Source organism: Crocuta crocuta, unplaced genomic scaffold, assembly GCF_008692635.1.
Source record: "Crocuta crocuta isolate KB4526 unplaced genomic scaffold, BGI_CrCroc_1.0 scaffold216, whole genome shotgun sequence".
NCBI classification, from domain to species: domain Eukaryota; kingdom Metazoa; phylum Chordata; class Mammalia; order Carnivora; family Hyaenidae; genus Crocuta; species Crocuta crocuta.
The window spans coordinates 1,280,180-1,299,145 of record NW_027531504.1 but is presented as its reverse complement, the minus strand read 5'-3'; the positions used below and the strand labels follow the sequence as shown (position 1 = coordinate 1,299,145).

Here is an 18,966-nt window from a genome sequence, read left to right as displayed (position 1 = left end):
TGCCAGTCAGACTGTGCTAGGTTCTGCTGCACTGACATCCCTCAAATCTCAGTGTCTTACTCAAAGTGGCTGACTTATTTCTTGTTCACATAGCACACTAGCTGTGGGTCAGCTGAAGCTCTGCTTTCCAGGTCTTCTTTCTTATGGGACATTGGCTGGAGATACAGCCTGTACCTAAGACATCCAATCTCATGGCAGAGGGAAAGAGTAATGGAAGAGCCACACCTTGGTTCTTAAAAGTTCCACTCACATGTGGCATAATCGCTTCTGCCTATATTCAATTGGCCAACACAAGCCTTATGACCAATCATGGCAATGGGGTGGGAAACTAGACTTCTCCCCAAACAGAGGGACTGTAAGCCCACAATGATGTGTAGGGACATATAATCTTCACAAACAAAAACAGCAAATTGGTAATAATATAGCAGTCCACCCAGGAATACCTTATGTTAATAGTATTTTGTACTTATATAACACATTATTCTGTGAGCAGATGATGTCTTGTACTGTTTTACTTTGTTTTAAACACCTTCCATGTTTTTAGGAAATAAGGTTTCCATACAAATTAGCAAAGACAAGTAAAAGAAAGGGAAAAAAACTCAGTAGGGTAGAAATCAGACTTGGAATTGAAATGTTTTGAAATACAAATTCAGAAACCATGTTGATACCATGGTGATATTCCTGTCAGATTAACAAGCTGGATAGGTGGATGGTTGTTTATGTGGTATGTGATTTCAGAGAGAGAGAGAGAGAAGTTCCCTCCCCCAGAGAATGTTTCTTTTTCTAGCTCCCTGGACCTCTCAGGCTCCACTCAGGAAAACTGAAACCTAGTAGTTGCTTTAGTAGAGGTTAGTGTGGGGAATCTGTTAAATAGGTATTGGAGAACTAAAATGTCACAGAGCGAGCACTGTGTCTACACAGATACTAACTACAGGAGGTGCAGGAAGCAGCATATTGCCCTCTAGGGCTAGAGGGTCTAAAGGAAGAGGTTCAGTTTATCAGAACCTCGAAGCTCAGAGAAGATTGCCCTCTGGAAATGACTCCCACACCTCTGAGGAGAAAATGCTGGCCTGCCTGTGCTAAGACCTCTGGGGTGCAGGGCAGTGCAGTGAGTCTAGTTTAGGGTGTTTATTTTTTAAGATGGAAACTGGAACCAGCTGCCACTGTGAGGTTGAAGAATCACTGCTGGAGCAACATTGACAGGACAATGGGCAAAGAGGAAAGACCAGATCCCTTCGCCCCCTTTTGTTCCCCTTCCTGTCTCCCTGAAGGACCCTCTACTGGCAGAAAGTTATCAGAGAGCCAGCCACAAAGTAGGACTGTATTGGCAGAGGCCCTGCTCCAGCATTACAGACGAGGGTAAAGAAGAGAGAAGCTAGGAGAGAGCTCAGGGACTGGTACATCCTCCTAATATCTGGCATCTTACAATGTGAACTTTAATCCTTTAGCTAAAGTCATCTGCATTTGAAATAAATATCCCTTTCGGTGGAGCGAGGAGGAGGGGCACCTGGGTGGCTCAGAAGGTTAAGCGTCTGTCTCTTAATTTCGGCTCATGTCATGATCTCACAGTTGCAAGATCGAGCCCTGCATATGCACTGTCAGGGAGGAGCCTGCTTGGAATTAATTCCCTTTCTCCCTCTCTCTCTGAGTCTCCCCCCAACGTCCTGCTCGCTTGTTCTCTCTCTCTCTGAAATATAAATATGTAAGTAAATAAGTATAAGTAAATATAAGTAAGTAGGTTAGTTAATTAATTAATTTAAATGTCCCTGAGAAAGAGGAAAGTTTTAATGTTATTCTTTGTTTATACCATATAATGAGTAAGCTTATCAGCTCTTTTCTAGAGTCAAAAATAAAGAAGGGGAGGAAGGAAGAGCTAAGAGGGGGTACTTTGGCTATAGCAGGAATAGACAAAGGATCTCACTAAGATGGGAGAGGAGGGGAAATGTCCAAAAAGAAAAAAGACTGGGGAATTATGGAAGATAAGTTTTTACCAACTTTCAAGTTTTATGGATGCTTGGCAGGTTTCTAGATCTTTGCTGACTACAGCAATATAGATGAACCACAAGAAAGACAAATCTGTCCCTTTGGTCAGCATTCAGTCCTACTCTGCTCCAATAAAGGAATATAAAAATAAGACCCATCACCAAGATCAGACTAAGACAGTAGCCGCAGACAAGTCACTGGATGATCAATTTATGCAGTGACAATTGCCTCAGTAATTCAGGCAAAACCTCACTATCAACTCAATTACAGTAGCACCCTAATTAGTAGAAGCTGAGGCCTGGGTTATTCTAAATTGGATTTTTCTGCTCTGAGGATTAATTATGAAATCACTAGGTGTCCAAACTTGTTCTTATGGATTTAAAACAAATGATTTCCTCTTCATTCTGGCTCACTTTTGAATGGGAAATAACAGTGACCTCTAATAAATTTAAGTACCACAGTGCTTTTATGTTTTCCTCCTGAATATCCATTTCCATTCATTCAGCATCAGGCACTCATTCTGAGACAGGCATTGTGTAGGGCTGAACGACTATGAGTGAATCACAGTTTCTGTCCTTAAGGCTTAGTGGTTGAGTTCACACAGGCTCTGTCTGTGAGACCTGGGCCCCAAATCCCAGCCCTACAACTCACAAACTGTAAGATTCTGAGCTTCAGTTTCATTATCTGTGTTTGGGATTCATAATAATAACCCATGTAATGTGAAAATTAGCAAACTATATAAATGCCTATGGCACCTGTTCAATAAATTTGTCTATTTTAATATATGTATCTAATATATAAATAGATAATTTTGCTAAACGTGAATACTATGTATATTGATTTTCTCTGTTGATTGCTAAAGATGGAGATAATTTAGGACTGGTATGAATTGCTAATAATTCTAAGATAATCATTTTTTCTCTCATCTGTTCTCTTTCCTATCGCTTTCCTTCTCCTTTTCTTGCCCGCAGTCTTTTGGTTTTATAAGAAGTAAATTCCATCTATCAGTGAGGCAGCTTCTTCCTCTAGAACTGAGAGAAGATTAATTTCCATTGTTTAAGCCATCCAATCTGTGGTACTTTGTTATGGCAGCTATAGCAAAAAACTAGTGCACATATTTATTGCGTTTCATTCTTTGATCATTTGATTGTAAGTATTTTTCCCTCAGAATTTTGAAGGTCTTGCTCCTTTGATTCCAAAATTCAGTATTGCTACTTGTAACTTCAGAAGCATCCCAATTCCTAAGACTCTCTATTGTGTAACGTGTTTTCTCCTCCATGGGAGCTTGTGTGGTTTTCTCCTTGTCCCCAGTGTTCTGGGGTATCTTGAGGTAGCTCTGTGTTCATCTGTTTTACTGTATCATCAGTGGACCCTTTCAACTTCAATACTTTTGTTTTTCAGTTGAGGGAAATTTTCTTGAATAATTTTTGTATTTTGCCAGTGATTTATCCCTTTTTCTTTCTTTATACAAGTCCTGCTCTTCAGGTAGTAGACTTCCAGACTGATCCTCTCATGTCTGTCTTTTCACTCCTTTTTGTTACTCTGTACATTTTTGCTATAGGAGATTTTCTCAGTTTATTTTCTGGAGGATTTCTTCAATTTATTCTCAAATGCTTCTATTAAGTTAGTTGTGTTCTCATTTTGTTTTAATTTACAAGGGCTATTTTGATCTTCATAATGTTACGGCTTTTTAAAACCATATCTTGAGTGTTTTTTCACAATTACAATAACTTTCTGAGCATATTGATTATTTTCAATGTTTCCTCACTCCACATAGCTAATATTGTCTAACACATTTCTTTCTGATTATTTTTCACTCTCTTTATTGTTCTCTATCTTTTATAGATACCCAGTATTCTTGGGCTGACTATCCATGCTAAAGAATAGGAAATGCAAAACTTGAATAGAATTTCATAGTAATGGGTGGGGCCTATCACCTTGTAACTTTGTTGTAGGTAATTGGCTGGGAGGTTTCCATTTTGGAGTCTTCAGTCTTAACTCTCTTCAGATCTTTCATATTAAGCTGGTCAGATTCCCCAAAGAAGTCTCTGCCAGTGTTCTGCCTGGAAAGTCAAAGCCTGGTTGCCAATGTTCTGGAGCCTAAGTGAATGAAGAAAGCTGGGAATCTCAGCTTCCAAGATGCAAGTATTCACTTGGTCCTCTAGATTTCAGGATAGCTCCCCTGCTCCTAGCCATGTCTGGTATCTTACAGTTCGGGGGCTGTATAATTACCATATGCAAAGGAAAAAAACCTCTCCAGGTTTCTGTGAAAATACAGGTGAAGATCTGAGGATCTAACTTCTTCCTAAATGGCTTTCAATTAGTGGTTATTTTAGCGCCCCTTTCACCCCACTTTTAGAGGCCACTGGTGCCCCAATTCTTAAGATTTATGAGATTTTATAGAGTATAAATATGATTGTCCTTGGTCTTGTCCAGAACTGGTTTAGGATTCTGTTACCACCTGTCTGTCTTCTTTACACATTCCAACATTTTATTACTGTTGCTTTCTGCTGTCTTTGTTCCTTGAGGGTTTATACCTGTATGTAAAAACACACATACACACACATGCACACACACACATACATTACTGTTATTTGCATGGGGTTTTGAGAGAAATTCAAATTAAATGCAAGTGTTTAATTTTCCATTTTATCTGGAAGTCTCAAGAGCAAGTATTTCTTTATTTGTGTTTAACGTTCAAATAGAAAAGATGATATCATGAAGTATAATTAGAAATGACCAATGGATTAAGAAAAATGTGTTCACATTGCTTTAGGTTTCAGCAGCTTATCACCTTAATCCTACCAAGAGGCTTTAAAATCTTTACCAAATGGTCAGAACTCTGAATATTATGTAGATCATATATTTGGTCTGATAATTATCTCCTCCTTTCACTCCTAACAATTACACTTAAGAAGTTAGTTATTGCACTGTGGTGCCTAAAGCCAAAAAAAAAAAAAAAAAAAAAAAAAATCTCAAAATAGGCCTTGTCACATAAAAAATTAATTGGTTGCTTTATTCCTACTTAGATTTTCATTAATTTGAGGACATAATTTAAGTGACAGTTAACTGTATCACCTTTGCTTCTCCTTGTTAAAAATCTCTATTTAAAAGTATAATTGAGAAAGTTTTCTGAAATATTTATTTTAAGGCATTAGCTTTCACTTTCCTTTTTGTATTATGAATTAATAAAATTTTAGCCATCAGAAAAGACTGACACATTGGTCACGGATTGCTACATAACAATCTACCACAAAATTTAGTAACTTAAAACCCATTTTACTTGCTCATGATTCTTTTGTTCCAGCAGTTGTGCTGGGTTAAGCTGGCCAGTTCTTCCCCTGGTTCCATTTGGAGTCAATATATGGTTGCAGTCATTCTATAAGGAAAGATAGTTAGACATGAGCATGTAGATACATCTCCTCCCACCCCACCTCCAAAAGTTCAGAAAGTAACACAAGAAAAAAGATAAAACAAGGTAATGGAAGAGAGAGTGTGTGGCTTATGGGATAGGAGAGTAACTGCCTTAGCTAAGATATTAAGGAGGTGACATTTAAGTTGAGGCCCAAATGTTGGAAAGAAACAAGTTGAGCAAATATCTGGGAATCACATGAGCTAACGCCCTGGGCAGTGGCAAGTTGAGGTTTTTCAAGGGCAGAAGAAATGGCAATGTTGCTGGTTTATAATGAACAAGACGAAGAGGAGAAGAGAGAAGCACACTTGCGTAGGCAAGACCAGACCATGTCGGAGGAACATGTAGACCTTGGAAAGAAGTTTTAGGCTTTATTCCAAATATGGGAAGCTGGTGCAGAGTTTTAAGCAGAAGAGAGATGAGATTGTATTTATGTTTTAAAAGATCCTTGCTATGTAGAGAATGAACTAATGGAAGGAGGTGAAATTGGAACAGTCAGGAAACTCTTACAGTGCTCTTAGAAACAACTTCAACGCGAAGACTGTTATAAAGGATCATATTCAGGATAACATTTGGGAAGAATGAAGAACTTGATTGGAAATTGGACATGAAAGAAATAGAGGATATAGAATGCATCTCAGGTTTGTGACCTGAGAAATTAGATGTGTCACAGTGGCATTTTTTAAGATAGAAAAGATGAGGGGAGGAAAGCAAATTTTTACTTTACGAGAGTATAGATCAAGAGTTCTGTTTGGGATGTGTTGGGTTTGAATTGTCTCTTATCCAGTCATCTACCAATGAGGTTTGATGATCTGTCTCAATACTTTATAGTCTCATCACCCCATCCTTGGGTGATAATGACCCTCATTTTCCTGATAAGTAACTATGTCCCAAAGAAACTCAATGACCTCCCCAAAGCCATTTGAAGAGGAAGACTTGAACCCAAGATCTGTATACAGTCCTGAAGGGCATTTTTACCCCTTACCCAATCTCCTGCTCCAGTGTTTGTGATCAAAGGGAGATGCCAGATAAGGATACCATTATTGAGGCTTTGCTCACACTGTCATCCATATTTGAGGCAATTGTCTATGTACTAGCCACATGTGACTATTTACATTTTAATTTTAATAAGTTAAAATTAAGTAAAAATAAAAATTTACTTTCTCATTTGTTTATCCACAGTTTAAGTGTTCAGTAGCTACATGTGAGTAGTGGCTACCATATTGGATAGCATAATTAAAGAACATCTTCATGATCTCAGAAATTTCTATTCAATAGTACTGGACTGTAATTCATACTAAGTTAATTGTGAAGAAAGTATAGTCATATTCTAAAAGATATTGCCTAAGAGGAAAGTTTTTTAAAAATGATTTTGCATTTGCTTTAAAAGTAACATTTTACGATAGTCTGTAATTTTATACATAGCTGTAATGAACACCTTTTCCCAATTCACACCCTTGAATCTTTGTGTATTTCTCTTTTGTTTTCTAATAAGATTAGAGGCTTCTCTGAGGAGAGAAGCTAGGTTCTTTTCACCTTTGCACTACCCTCACTCAAAATACATATATGCATAACATCCACATCCCTTCCTATCTACCACCCACCTCCACAAGTAACACCCTCAGTGGACAGTTCTTTGCACAGAACAAGCAGAATGTTTACAACCAGCATATCTCAGTGCTTTACAACACTGCTGTGGCCAGTTGGCTGCAGAAGAACTTTAAACAGTACAAATAACCACAGCCTCAGGGATTCTATAGCTAAAACCTAATTTCATGGCATATTCTATTCCAGTTTTAGCCCTTTCTAGCAGGGAAGAGATTGGGAGGCTCATCAAGTTAAACTGAAGGCTGCTTATCTCTGGAGGGTAGGGACCTTGGAAGGGAGACAGTGGGAACTTCAGACTCAGATTTCCATATTACCTGACATGGAGGTCATCAGGGCCCTCCTCACAGGGCAAGTTGAAAGTGTCCAGAAAGTCCTATTCACATACACAGGCATGCAGACAGGCATGTGCTCTCAGCAGTTCCTTTCACAAGTGAATGGGAAAATTTGGAACCGACAGATGGGTTTTGAATCATTACTCGGTTGTGTGACTTCAGGTATATTACATAAACACTCTAAAGATTAGGAGAAGGAGATGTATGTGTAGAGCCTTGATCGCAGAATTATTCCTCTTCTCACCCTTCAGGATAAAGGGGAAAACAAACTCAGAAAGAAATTCCATTTTCCCTTTAGAATTTTTTTTAACAAGGGGCACCTGGGTGGCTCAGTCGGGTAAGTGTCTGACATCCCCTCAGGTCATGATCTCACCATTTGTGGGTTCTAGCCCTGTTTCGGGCTCCACTGACAGCTCAGAGCCTGGAGCCTGCTTCAAATTCTGTTTCTCCCTCTCTCTGTCCTTCCCCTGCTCATGCTCTGTCTCTGTCTCTCAAAAATAAACAAACATTTTTTAACAAAATATATCATGTTTTTTTATAGGCGGTACTTACATATGATAAAAATTTCCCAAGTGTGTCAGTGAAGTTTCCTTCCTTTCTAGCCACCTAGATCTCCCAAAGGCAGCTAGTATTTCTGGATGGCCATGTGTCCTTTCCATGTCATCCTGTGGATATGCAAGTAAATAAATACATCATTACGTTTATATCTTCCTTATATGTGTTTTTATCTTTGATACAAATAGCTGTGTGACTATTTTAAATCTGTTTTTTACCTGTAGTGTCTTGAAGAGTTTTTTATATCTACACTGAACAGTTTCCATCTCTTCACAGATTCAAAGTATTTTACTGTAGACTTGTACAATAACTTGCTTATCTTAACCCCCACTGATGGATTGTTTAGGTCATTTTTAGAATTTTGCTATAATAACACATGCCATAATGAATGTTTATGATTATCTGTCACTTGGCACATGGGTAAGTGTATTTGTATTAGAATAAATTTCTAAAAGAATTGCTGGTCAGAAGATATGTATATATTATATATAGTATAATTATNNNAATTATATAGCTATTAATATAATATAAATATGTATCACATATTTTATATATACACACACACACACACACACATATATAATTTTGATAGTCCTGGTCAAATGACCCTTGTAGAATTTGTACTAGTTTGCTGACCCATCAGTAATGTATGAAAGCAAAGTTTCTAAGCCTTTGTGGAGCCCCATTACCTCAGAGACTGAGCTCCCAAGTCTTAAATTTGCCTGAACAGCTCAGCTTACTTTGTGCATGCATGTATGTGTGTGATTTCATTTGAAGAAAGTTGCTTTAGCTGAGTGACTTAAGGAAGGCTTGAGAACAATGATGTCAAGAATCATCACTGTGCCTTTTCTTAGCCCTTCAGTTTGAAAGAGTGACATTGATCACAACCTGTAAGAATACTCTTTGGAAGTGTAGAGAGAATCGTTCAGGTGGTAGCTGGAAAGATGAAATGGGTATAAATATTTCCAGGAAGAAGTAGCTGCCAAGTTATAAAGAGGTGATATTTAGTCTCAGCTCTGTTAGCAAGTGTTCTCTGGAAGGTCAGCTTATTTGAGCCAGTTGTCAAGCCCTGTATTAGTGCTAGAAATATAGAGATAAGCATGACTGGTCCATGCCCTCAAATTCATCCAGAGAAGTTGGGTATGTATGCAGGCAATTTCTATATGATGTCATAGAAGCAACAGCAATGATGACAGCTAACTCTGAGAGCTCATCAAGCACCAGACAGTGAAGTTCTCCAGTGCTCATCATCTCACTTGATTCTACAGAAATGCCATGAGAGTGATTATGGTGTTATCCCCATTTCACAGATGAGGCAACCAAGATCCAGGGAAGTTGAGGGACAGTCCCAATATCACATAGTATGTGACAAAGCTAGGGTTAAGTCTGTGGACTCTCTCACTTTGAAGTATAAGGGGAATCCAGGGGTGATGTTAGAGCTTAACACTCATCTTCCTCTTCTAGTAAATGGTTTCTCCTTCCTTCTCTTGTTATGATACCACATTCCTTTTCAGAGGAGGGAGGTCAAGAAAGGCCATTGGGGATGTGTCCTGAGTTGAGGCTCAAAGAATGACTGGAAGCAAAGGAAGCATTCTAGGCAAAGCAGCTCTTGGGCTGATCACAAGGAGAATCAGTCCTCAGGAGTCAAGAGGTTTCTGACACAGGGAAATGAGTAGAAAAGGTAAAGAGGGCAGCCTCTGGAGCCAGACTGCCTGAGTTGAAATCCTGCCTCTCTCCCTTAGTTGAATGACTTGGATGCATCATTTGCCTTCTCTTATTCTTCACCTGTAAGATGGAGCTATAAAATACTATGTCCGAGGTTATTGTAAGGATTGAATGAGTTAATATACCTGGAGTGCTTAGAATAGTGGTTGGCACATGCCCTATATATTTGTTCCCACTACAGAATCTCCAGATTCCAGATATAACCTAGATATAAGGAAGAAGAAAACAAAATTTTGAAGCTCATCTGTGGTGCTTATTACAGAGAACTATTACATGAGCTCACAAAATGTAATGTGGTGCTATAAAAGGAGAAGAAAGCAGAAAACCATTTAATGGAGGAGGGACATGGGCTTTTAGGCCAGAATTGTCCTGTCAAGGATGGTCATGCTTACCAGCTTTCAGTTTTCATCTAGTATTGTAAGTCAAAAATGGGCTTTTTTTATCTGTCTGTTTCTTTATGGCATCTTTATTTGGTATTAAAATGGAATGGTCTGTCTTAAATAAGGTGGAAAAGCAGAAGGAGGATAAGATAAAAGGAACTGCATTCAATGTAACTTTTGGTTTCCTCTCTTCCTCTTTGATGCAATAAAATGTTTTCAGAAAACCTTAAAGAAAATACAAGATAAGCTCTGCAGCTTTCTCATTCACACACATAGCATTTATCTGTCATCCACCAAGTCAGATTACTTTTTCTGAGAACAGTTTTCTATAACAGAATCCTGGGGAGGTAACAGTGAGAGGAAAAATACTTCTGTAGGGAATCATGTGATTTACATTTTATCTTCATACTCTCTGGCCATTCTTCCCCTTATATGTTATCGCAAATTCATGTTCTCAGCCGTTCCCGAACTAAAACCCATGCCTGGACTATCTTCTCTAAGCCAGTTTTATTTCTTCCTTCCACCATTTGTACAACTCTTGGACATCCATCTGCTTGAAGAAAAGCATTGAATAGCAATTTCCCCAATGTAAACCTCAAAGGCCCTCACTTACTGCTATTCAGAAGCCTGTACCTATATTTGTTTTTTTTTTTTTAATATTTTTATTTATTTCTAGGAAAGAGAGAGAGAGAGACAGCATGAAGAGGGAAGGGTCAGAGAGAGAGGGAGACACAGACTGAAATAGGCTCCAGGCTCTGAGCTGGCAGTCAGCACAGAGCCTGATGCGAGGCTCGAACCCACAAACCGCGAGATCATGACCTAAGCGAAAGTCGGTCGCTTAACCGACTAAGCCACCCAGGCGCCCCAACCTGTACCTGTATTTGTACCAGCCACTCAGTAGATCCTGGGACCACAAAAATTAGTATGATTGAGCCTTTTGTCCTAAATGAGTTTACAGTCTTGTGTGGGATACAGACATGCAAAGGGAGGTAGATTCTGTCTGTCTCTGCCACATGATCATGTTCATTTCCTTTATGACTTGTCTTTTTCCTAGACTGTAAGCCTCTCTAAGACAAAGTTTTTGTTTTGTTTACTACTATGTAATCAATACCCTAGACAGTGCCCTCAATAAACATGTATTCAATGAATGAGTGAATGAATGAATGAAAACAAATGACAACACAGAAAAAATGGTAAATTGAAGTGCTTACAAAATAAGAAGGAGCACAGAGGAGGGAGTACTAAACTCTTGCTGGGGAGCAGTGGAGTTGGAGGGGTGACGTTGCCTGTTGGGGAAAGTGACTTCTGAGATTGGTTCTGAAGGTAATGGCTGCCAACCTTGATATGCCTTGCATGGTGTCTGACTCAAAGGAGGTACCCAATAAAAGTTTGCTGAGTTAGTAAACTTTACAATTTATGAAGCAATTATATTTGCAGTATCTCTAATATTGTACCGCTTAACACATTCCTGGGAAGGGAAGACATGACCGCTTCATGGTGGACTATGTGGTTCTGGAAGCACGGTCACCTGGAAAACCTCTTAGTAGGGTAGGATCATCTACTGGAAAATCCAGTGTCTTGGTGTGTGTGTGTGTGTGTGTGTGTGTGTGTGTGTGTGTGTGTGTGTGCGCATGCGCGCGCGCGTGCGCGAGCCCATTAAGAAACTTTAGAGGCTGGATCAGTCATTGGCTGAGAAAGAAAGCAACTTGAAGTATATGCTTTAGGAGAGGAGTCCCATCCAGAAGGAACATGGTAATGGAACAGACAGAGGCCCTGAGCCAGACCAGAGCTTATTACCTATCTCCTATATCCACCACCCAAACCAGTTTGAGATTTAAAATTTCTGAAAAATCAGGTGGTTGAGATAACATGGAAGGAAGTGGAGTAGAAGACAAGAGGGGATAAAAACAAAATTTTTGGTTGAATTTATCTAATGACCTTACTGAAAGAAAAAAAAAACAATAACAAAAATAAACAAGATATGAGGCCTAGACTTGCTACGAGTTTAAGGATTCTTAATTGTGTTTAGCGTCAGCTCCTTCCTGACATAATTCTATTAATGCTCAGGAGACTAAGAACCAAAACTACTGAGATTTGTGAGCCTCCTGCCCTTGGTGTGATCTCTGGACTCTCTCATGCTGTTACAGACCTACCCTCTGTGACTGATTAATCAGACACCTCTGTATGAGTAACACCAAATTATGTCAAAGATTAGATTCATCACCTCCAATTAACCTTCAGCTTGTGTTTTCAATATGTGTGTGCAGCTTCATCATACACAACAAAGACACTTTCTTCAACAATGCCACAAGAAGTAGAATCGTACATCACATTTTACAAAGAATAAAGTATGAAGAAGGAAAAAACAAGATTGGTAAGTAGCATATTACTGTAACAAGCTACATTTGATTTGGGGGATTAAAGACTTTTTTCCTTTGGCTTTATAAAGTTTATATCAGTTCTATAACTTCTCAAGATTTATAAAACCTCTATTTCCTTGATAGATAACTCACAAGTGCAAAATCTTAATAGCACCCATAGATATTTTAAAAATAGCATGTTATCTCATGTATGTAAGATCATGGGGAAATTCTCTTAGTTCAGTGAATATTTATGGTGTTCCCATTATGTGCCAGGCAGTGGGCTAAATGTTGGGGAGATGGGAGCATATTGTCAAGAAACTAAAAGCCAGCAATAAACAAATAAGTAAATACAATGAGTAACATGAAGAAATTGAAATGGATGATGTTACAGAGATAGACCAGCAAGGGATGGGGGGTTGGATATCAAGCTATGATGGAGTGGTCAAGGGAAACTTCACTGAGAAGCCAGGGTTTGAACTGATACCTGATGCCAAGAAGGGGCCAACATGGGAAGATGGTGGGGAAGTTGTTCTAGGCAAGAGCAGAGATGAATTGTCATACATGAGGAAAGTCTCCAAATAATCACCTCCCCCATTAAACAGGTTCCATTATTCATATATATGTATTTTGTTTTTTATTTTTATTTAACTTTATTTTTAAATTCCACTATAATTAATATGCAGCGTTATGTCAGTTTCAGGTGTACAATATCATGATTCAACAATTCTGTGCACAGTGCTCATCATAATAAGCGCACCTTAATCCCCGTCACCTATTTCACATCACCTCCCCACCTCCCACCTAGTAACCACTAGTTTTTTTTCTATAGTTAAGAGTCTGTCTTTTGGTTCATCTCCTTTCTTCTTTGTTTTGTTTCTTTATATGTTTCTACATATAAGTGAAATCATATGGTATTTGTCTTTCTCTGACTGACTTCACTTAGCATTATAGCCTCTAGATCCATTCATGTTGTTGCAAATGGCATGATTTCATTCTTTTTTAATGGCTGAGTAATATTTCTGTGTGTGTGTGTGTGTGTGTATAAATATATAAACACACACCACATCTTTATCCACTCATCTATCAATGGACATTCATAATTCATATTTGTGGCATTTTTATGAGACCCTTTCCATATTTTATCACATTTTCTACATTATTAAACAGATTATCATATATCAGGAGAATTTGGGTGGCTTTGTCCTTATTTCTGTCCAAACCTTTTATCAATAGTTTGAATAATGACCTATATCAGTCAGGATCTAGTCAGGGAACAAAACTCATACATAATTTTTACAGGGAAAGTTTAATATAAAAACTATGACAGAGGATTGGAGTATTCAGGGATTGGCTAGTCAAGGGTAAAGAGAACTCTAAAGGATAAAGAAGTGGCAGGTATTAAAGGCATCCACCACTTTTGGAAAGTCTCCCTCCAGCAAAGCTGTGATCCAGACTCTACTGGAAATGGTGCAGCTGTGGTTCACTAGGTGACAGAGCAGTTTTCTGGAGTTGCTGGGAGAAATTGCCTAGAGGGATTCCAGGGAAGCCATTCATTCTGAGGTGTTGCACCAACAGCATTGCTCTGTGACACTGTTCAAGGAAATGTCTGCCCTTGGGGTGGTAGCATGTGCTACCAGCCATCATGCACTGCAGAAAGTTGGTGCCATAGAAGCCATGTGTTGCAGAAGCCTGCTGAGGGGTGCATACTGGTGCCAGGAAGACAAACTCCTTCCTCTTCCAGGGTCCTTCCAGTGCCTTCTACTGACAAAGCCTAACATTGCACAGTCTGGTAAAAAACAAATATTTACAAGGTCCAGCTCCATTATTGCAAAGTAGGCAATGAAAATATATTTGGAACTAAGGGGCAAATAAATTGATAACTGGTATATGGCTTAAACAGCCTGCCCACCAAGCTTTCAGAAGGGGTGGATTGTGGAGGGATGCATTAAATATGTCTGTCATTGGATTCAAGAGCGTAAGAGATCTCAGTGATCTGGAAATCTCAGCCAAAAGATGACATTTAGTAGTTTGTAAATGTAAAGTCCTACACTCGAATTCCCCAAAACAACTACCCTGGTACAGTGTGGGAGAAATGTTGCTCAACAACATCATGAGAGGAACAGACTTGAGAGGCTTAGTTAAATGCAAGCTCAGTGTGAGTCATTAGTATGGTGAAGCTGCCAAAAACTACTTTGATTATAAACTGCATAAATTAAATATAATACAGAGAAAATGATAGCTATCTAGTCCAAATCTGAATACACCTATAATAATAATTTCAGTGAGAGTCTTATGTAGGTGAGTATCATAAAATTGAACCTGATATATTAACTTCAGTTGTAGATTAGCACATCTCATATTCTCTGCAGCAGTCAGCCATCCTTGAGACATGTACTCTCCTTAAAGTCCTTCATGGCCATTCCAGCTTTAAGGTATTCTTCCTTCTTCCTGTGAATTCCTATGACAATTACTTTTGAAGTGTTGATTTAATAAGTAATCATGTACAACTCACCATTCATTATCTTGAATTCTTTATTTTCAATGACATTATGAAAATTCTATCACCTAAAGAGAACCACTGTTAAAATTTTGGTGTATTAAATAACTTAATTCAAAGAAAGGATAAGAACCATATGATCTTCTCAATAGATGCAGAGAAAGCATTCGACAAAATACAGCATTGATTCTTGATAAAAACTCTCAACAAAGTAGAGATAGATGGAATATACCTCAACATCATAAAGGCCATATACAAAAGACCCCCAGCTAATTTCATCCTCAATGGGGAATAGAGAGTCTTTCCCCTATGGTCATGAACAAGACAAGGATGTCCACTTCACCATTACTATTTAACATAGTACTGGAAGTCTTAGCCTCAGCAATAAGACAACAAAAAGAAATTAAAGGCATCTATATCAGTAAGGAAAAAGTCAAACTTTCACTATTTGCAGATGAAACGATACTCTATGTAAAAAACCCAAAAGACTCCACCAAATATTGCTAGAACTAATACATGAATTCAGCAAAGTCACAAGATATAAAATCAGTGTACAGAAATCTTTGCATTTCTATACATCAATAATGAGGCAGCAGAAAAAGAAAGCAAGTAATCGATCCCATTTGCATCTGCATCAAAAACTATAAGATACATAGGAAGAAACCTAACCAAAGAGGTAAAAGATCTGTACTCTGAAAACTATAGAACACTTATGAAAGAAACTGAAAAGGACACAAAGAACTGGAAATGCGTTCCTTGCACATGGTTGGGAAGAACAAAGATTGTTAAGATGTCTATACTGCCCAAAGCAGTCTACACATTTAATGCAATCCCCATCAAAACACCACCAAAATTTTTCACAGTGCTAGGAAAAAAAAAACAATTGTAAAATTTGTATGGAACTACAAAAGACCCCTAATAAAGCAATCCTGAAAAAGAAAAACAAAACTGGAGGCATCATGATTCCAGATTTCAAGCTATTTTATAAAGCTGTAGTCATCAAGACAGCATGGTACTGACACAAAAACAGACACATAGATCAATGGAACAGAATAGAAAACCCAGAAATAAATGCACAATTATATGATCAACCCATCTTTGACTAAGCAGAAAAGAATTTCCAGTGGAAAAAAAGACCGTCTCTTCAACAAATGGTGTTGGGAAAACTGGACAGCAACATGCATAAGAATGAAATCGACTACTTTCTTACACCATATGCAAAAATAAATTCAAAATAGATGAAAGACCTAAATGTGATAAATGAAACCTTAAAAATCCTAGGGGAGAATGCAAGCAACAACCTCTTTGACCTTAGCTGTAACAACTTCTTACTAGACACATTTCCAAAGGCAAAGGAGACAAAAGCAAAATGAACTATTGGGACTTCATCAAAATAAAAAGCTTCTGCACAGCAAAGGAAACAATCAACAAAACTAAAAGGCAGCCTGTGGAATGAGAGAATATATTTTCAAATGACATATCAGATAAAAGGTTAGTATCCAACATCTATAAAGAGTTTCTCAGTCTCAACATTCAAAAAAAATCTAGTGAAGAAATGGGCAGAATACAGGAATAGACTCGTTTCCAAAGAAGAGATACATATGGCCAGCAGACACATGAAAAGATGCTCAACATCACTCATCATCAGGGAAATACAAATCAAAACCATAATGAGATACCACCTCACAGGTCTCAGAATGACTAAAATTAACAACATAAATATTACATTAATTACTTTTTAAAATATCCCCTATTTGCTCATGTAATTTTAAAAAACAGTATATATTACACTTACCTTTTATCATACCTTTTTCAGTTAACATTGTATAATAAAAATTGTAGGAAGGAAATAAGTAGAAATGAAATGATTATGAAGTGGCCATTCTAAATTATTTAATAAAATACAAATTTTTAAAAACAATGCCTTTACTAATATTGGTGCTATAACTTGCAACAAATTTCACAATTTATTATAACACACTAGTGTATTGAGAATCTGTAGCTAAAAACTGCTAGTGTGGACAGTAAACTCCTTAATTGTAAATACGTTGCCATATTCATCTTTGTATCATCATTGCTTAGCACACTGTCTGGCATGTAGTAAGAGTGCTTCTTGAACTGTGTTGAAAATCTTTACAACACAATTAATGTCTAACCATCAGCATTCTTAGACAGTCAAAAATTGTGTACAATGAGGCCATTCAGCAATAACAACTTTTGCATCTCAGAATGTGAGCTATTTTTACAAGTTGTCAAGATGAAGAGAAAAGGACAGACAGTGATTTGTAAATATTCTGAAAGAATGCAGGAAGTATTGTATTGTTACTAGTAAGAAACGATCTTTGTAAAAGTTTCTCTTATTTGATGAAAGGAGAATTCTATTCAAGAACCCAATGCTTTTTAGTTAAGTTTTTATTTAAATTCCAGTTAGTTAACATAGAATATATTATTAGTTTCAGTGATACAACATAGTGATTCAGCACTTCAACCCAACACCCTGTGCTCATCACAAGTGCACTCCTTAATCTTCATCACCTACTTCACCCATTCCCCCACGTGCCACCCCTCTAGTAACCATCAGTTTGTTCTCTATAGTTAAGAGTCTGTTTCTTGGTTTGCCCCCCTCTCTCTCTATTTTTTTCCTTTGCTCATTTGTTTTGTTTCTTAAATTCCATACAGGAATGAAATACTTGGCATTTGTATTTGACTAACTGACCTATTTTGCTTAGCATAATACTAACTCCATCCATGTCATTGCAAATGGCAAGATTTCATTCTTTTTTATGCCTGAGTAAAATTCTATTGTATGTGTATATGTATATGTATGTATATGTGTCTGTGTATGTATGTGTGTATGTATATATATGTATATATAAAGAATATATTCTTTATTCATTCACCAGTTCAGTGCTTTGAAAATTGGTAATGATGACCTGGAGGAGTATCTAATTAGAAATGACCAATCACAGAGTAAATTATTAACACAGGGTCAGTCATTATGCTGAAAAACATGGAGTAGCACTACAAATGCTCAGTTGACCCAGTGTTTCCTTGTCTTCTTTGGCTTTGTAAATAAAAGAAGTAACATATTAGAAGAAATTTTAATTTATTGATAGAATAATGTTTATCTAATGTTATTTTCTACCTTAAGTTCTTTCCAAAAGTGACATCTTCCATGAGCCAACAGTGATTAGAAATAATTCAAAACTACTGATTTGTAAATATGATTCCTAAGGATATTTTGCTGAAGTGTAAACTACCACTATGTAAGTTTTCCTGAGTCACTCTGAATTTATTACAACTGTGAAAATCAAACCTGTTGAAATCCATTTTCAAAATAGAGCAATTAATTGATCAACTAAGATTTTTTTTAACAATATAAGTACATAAAATAAATCTTGAAATTGACTTGTATTTTCAAAATTGGTGCTCAAAGGGAAAGTTAGTGAAGTAGTATGCTTCAAGTATAAACTACTTTCTCACTTTGCAGGACTGTGATAAATTATGATAAGCTTACAGAAGTCATCAACAGAGTCTCTTATTAGGTCCCTGTCAATTCTATTTTTTCTACTATCTGGGATGTTTGAAAGTTGATTGCTGAGATCGTGGAATTCTCAATAGAGACTCCAAGAAATCAGAGCTTTCCACATAATCACTTATTCATTCATTGCTAAGGTATTATTGAGGGCTGTCTGCCTGCTAGACAAAATACAAAAACCCTACAGATACTTGTATTTCATATATTTTCTTAGACATTTAGTGTTAACGTCAAGCATCTTAAAACACAATACTGTGGGGGCATCTGAGTGGCTCAGTCGGTTGAGCATCTGACTTCAGCTCAGGTCATGATCTCACGGTTTGTGGGTTTGAGCCTCACGTCAGGCTCTGTGCTGACAGCTCAGAGCCTGCAGCCTGCTTCGGATTCTGTGTCTCCCTCTCTCTCTGCCCCTCCCCTGCTTGTGCTGTCTCTCAGAAGAAACAAAAATGTTAAAAAAGTTAAAAATAAAATAGGACTGCTCCAGAAAACAAAACAAAAAACACAATACTGTGTTACTGTGATTAAAAGTACCTGAACATTGATTGACCCTCCATCAGTAAAAAGTGGATCGGT

At 37.6% G+C, this 18,966-nt stretch overlaps 1 protein-coding gene across 2 annotated transcripts in view; it reads left to right on the top strand.

Annotated features, from left to right (window-relative positions):
• ANO4 (anoctamin 4) overlaps positions 1-18,966 on the top strand; it is a 342,675-nt gene that overhangs the window by 220,272 nt on the left and 103,437 nt on the right. For both annotated transcript variants that reach the window (XM_077772254.1, XM_077772253.1), the window contains one exon: positions 12,263-12,369. In XM_077772254.1, the coding sequence (XP_077628380.1) occupies positions 12,263-12,369 (107 nt within the window). The remainder of the gene's footprint in view (positions 1-12,262; positions 12,370-18,966) is intronic.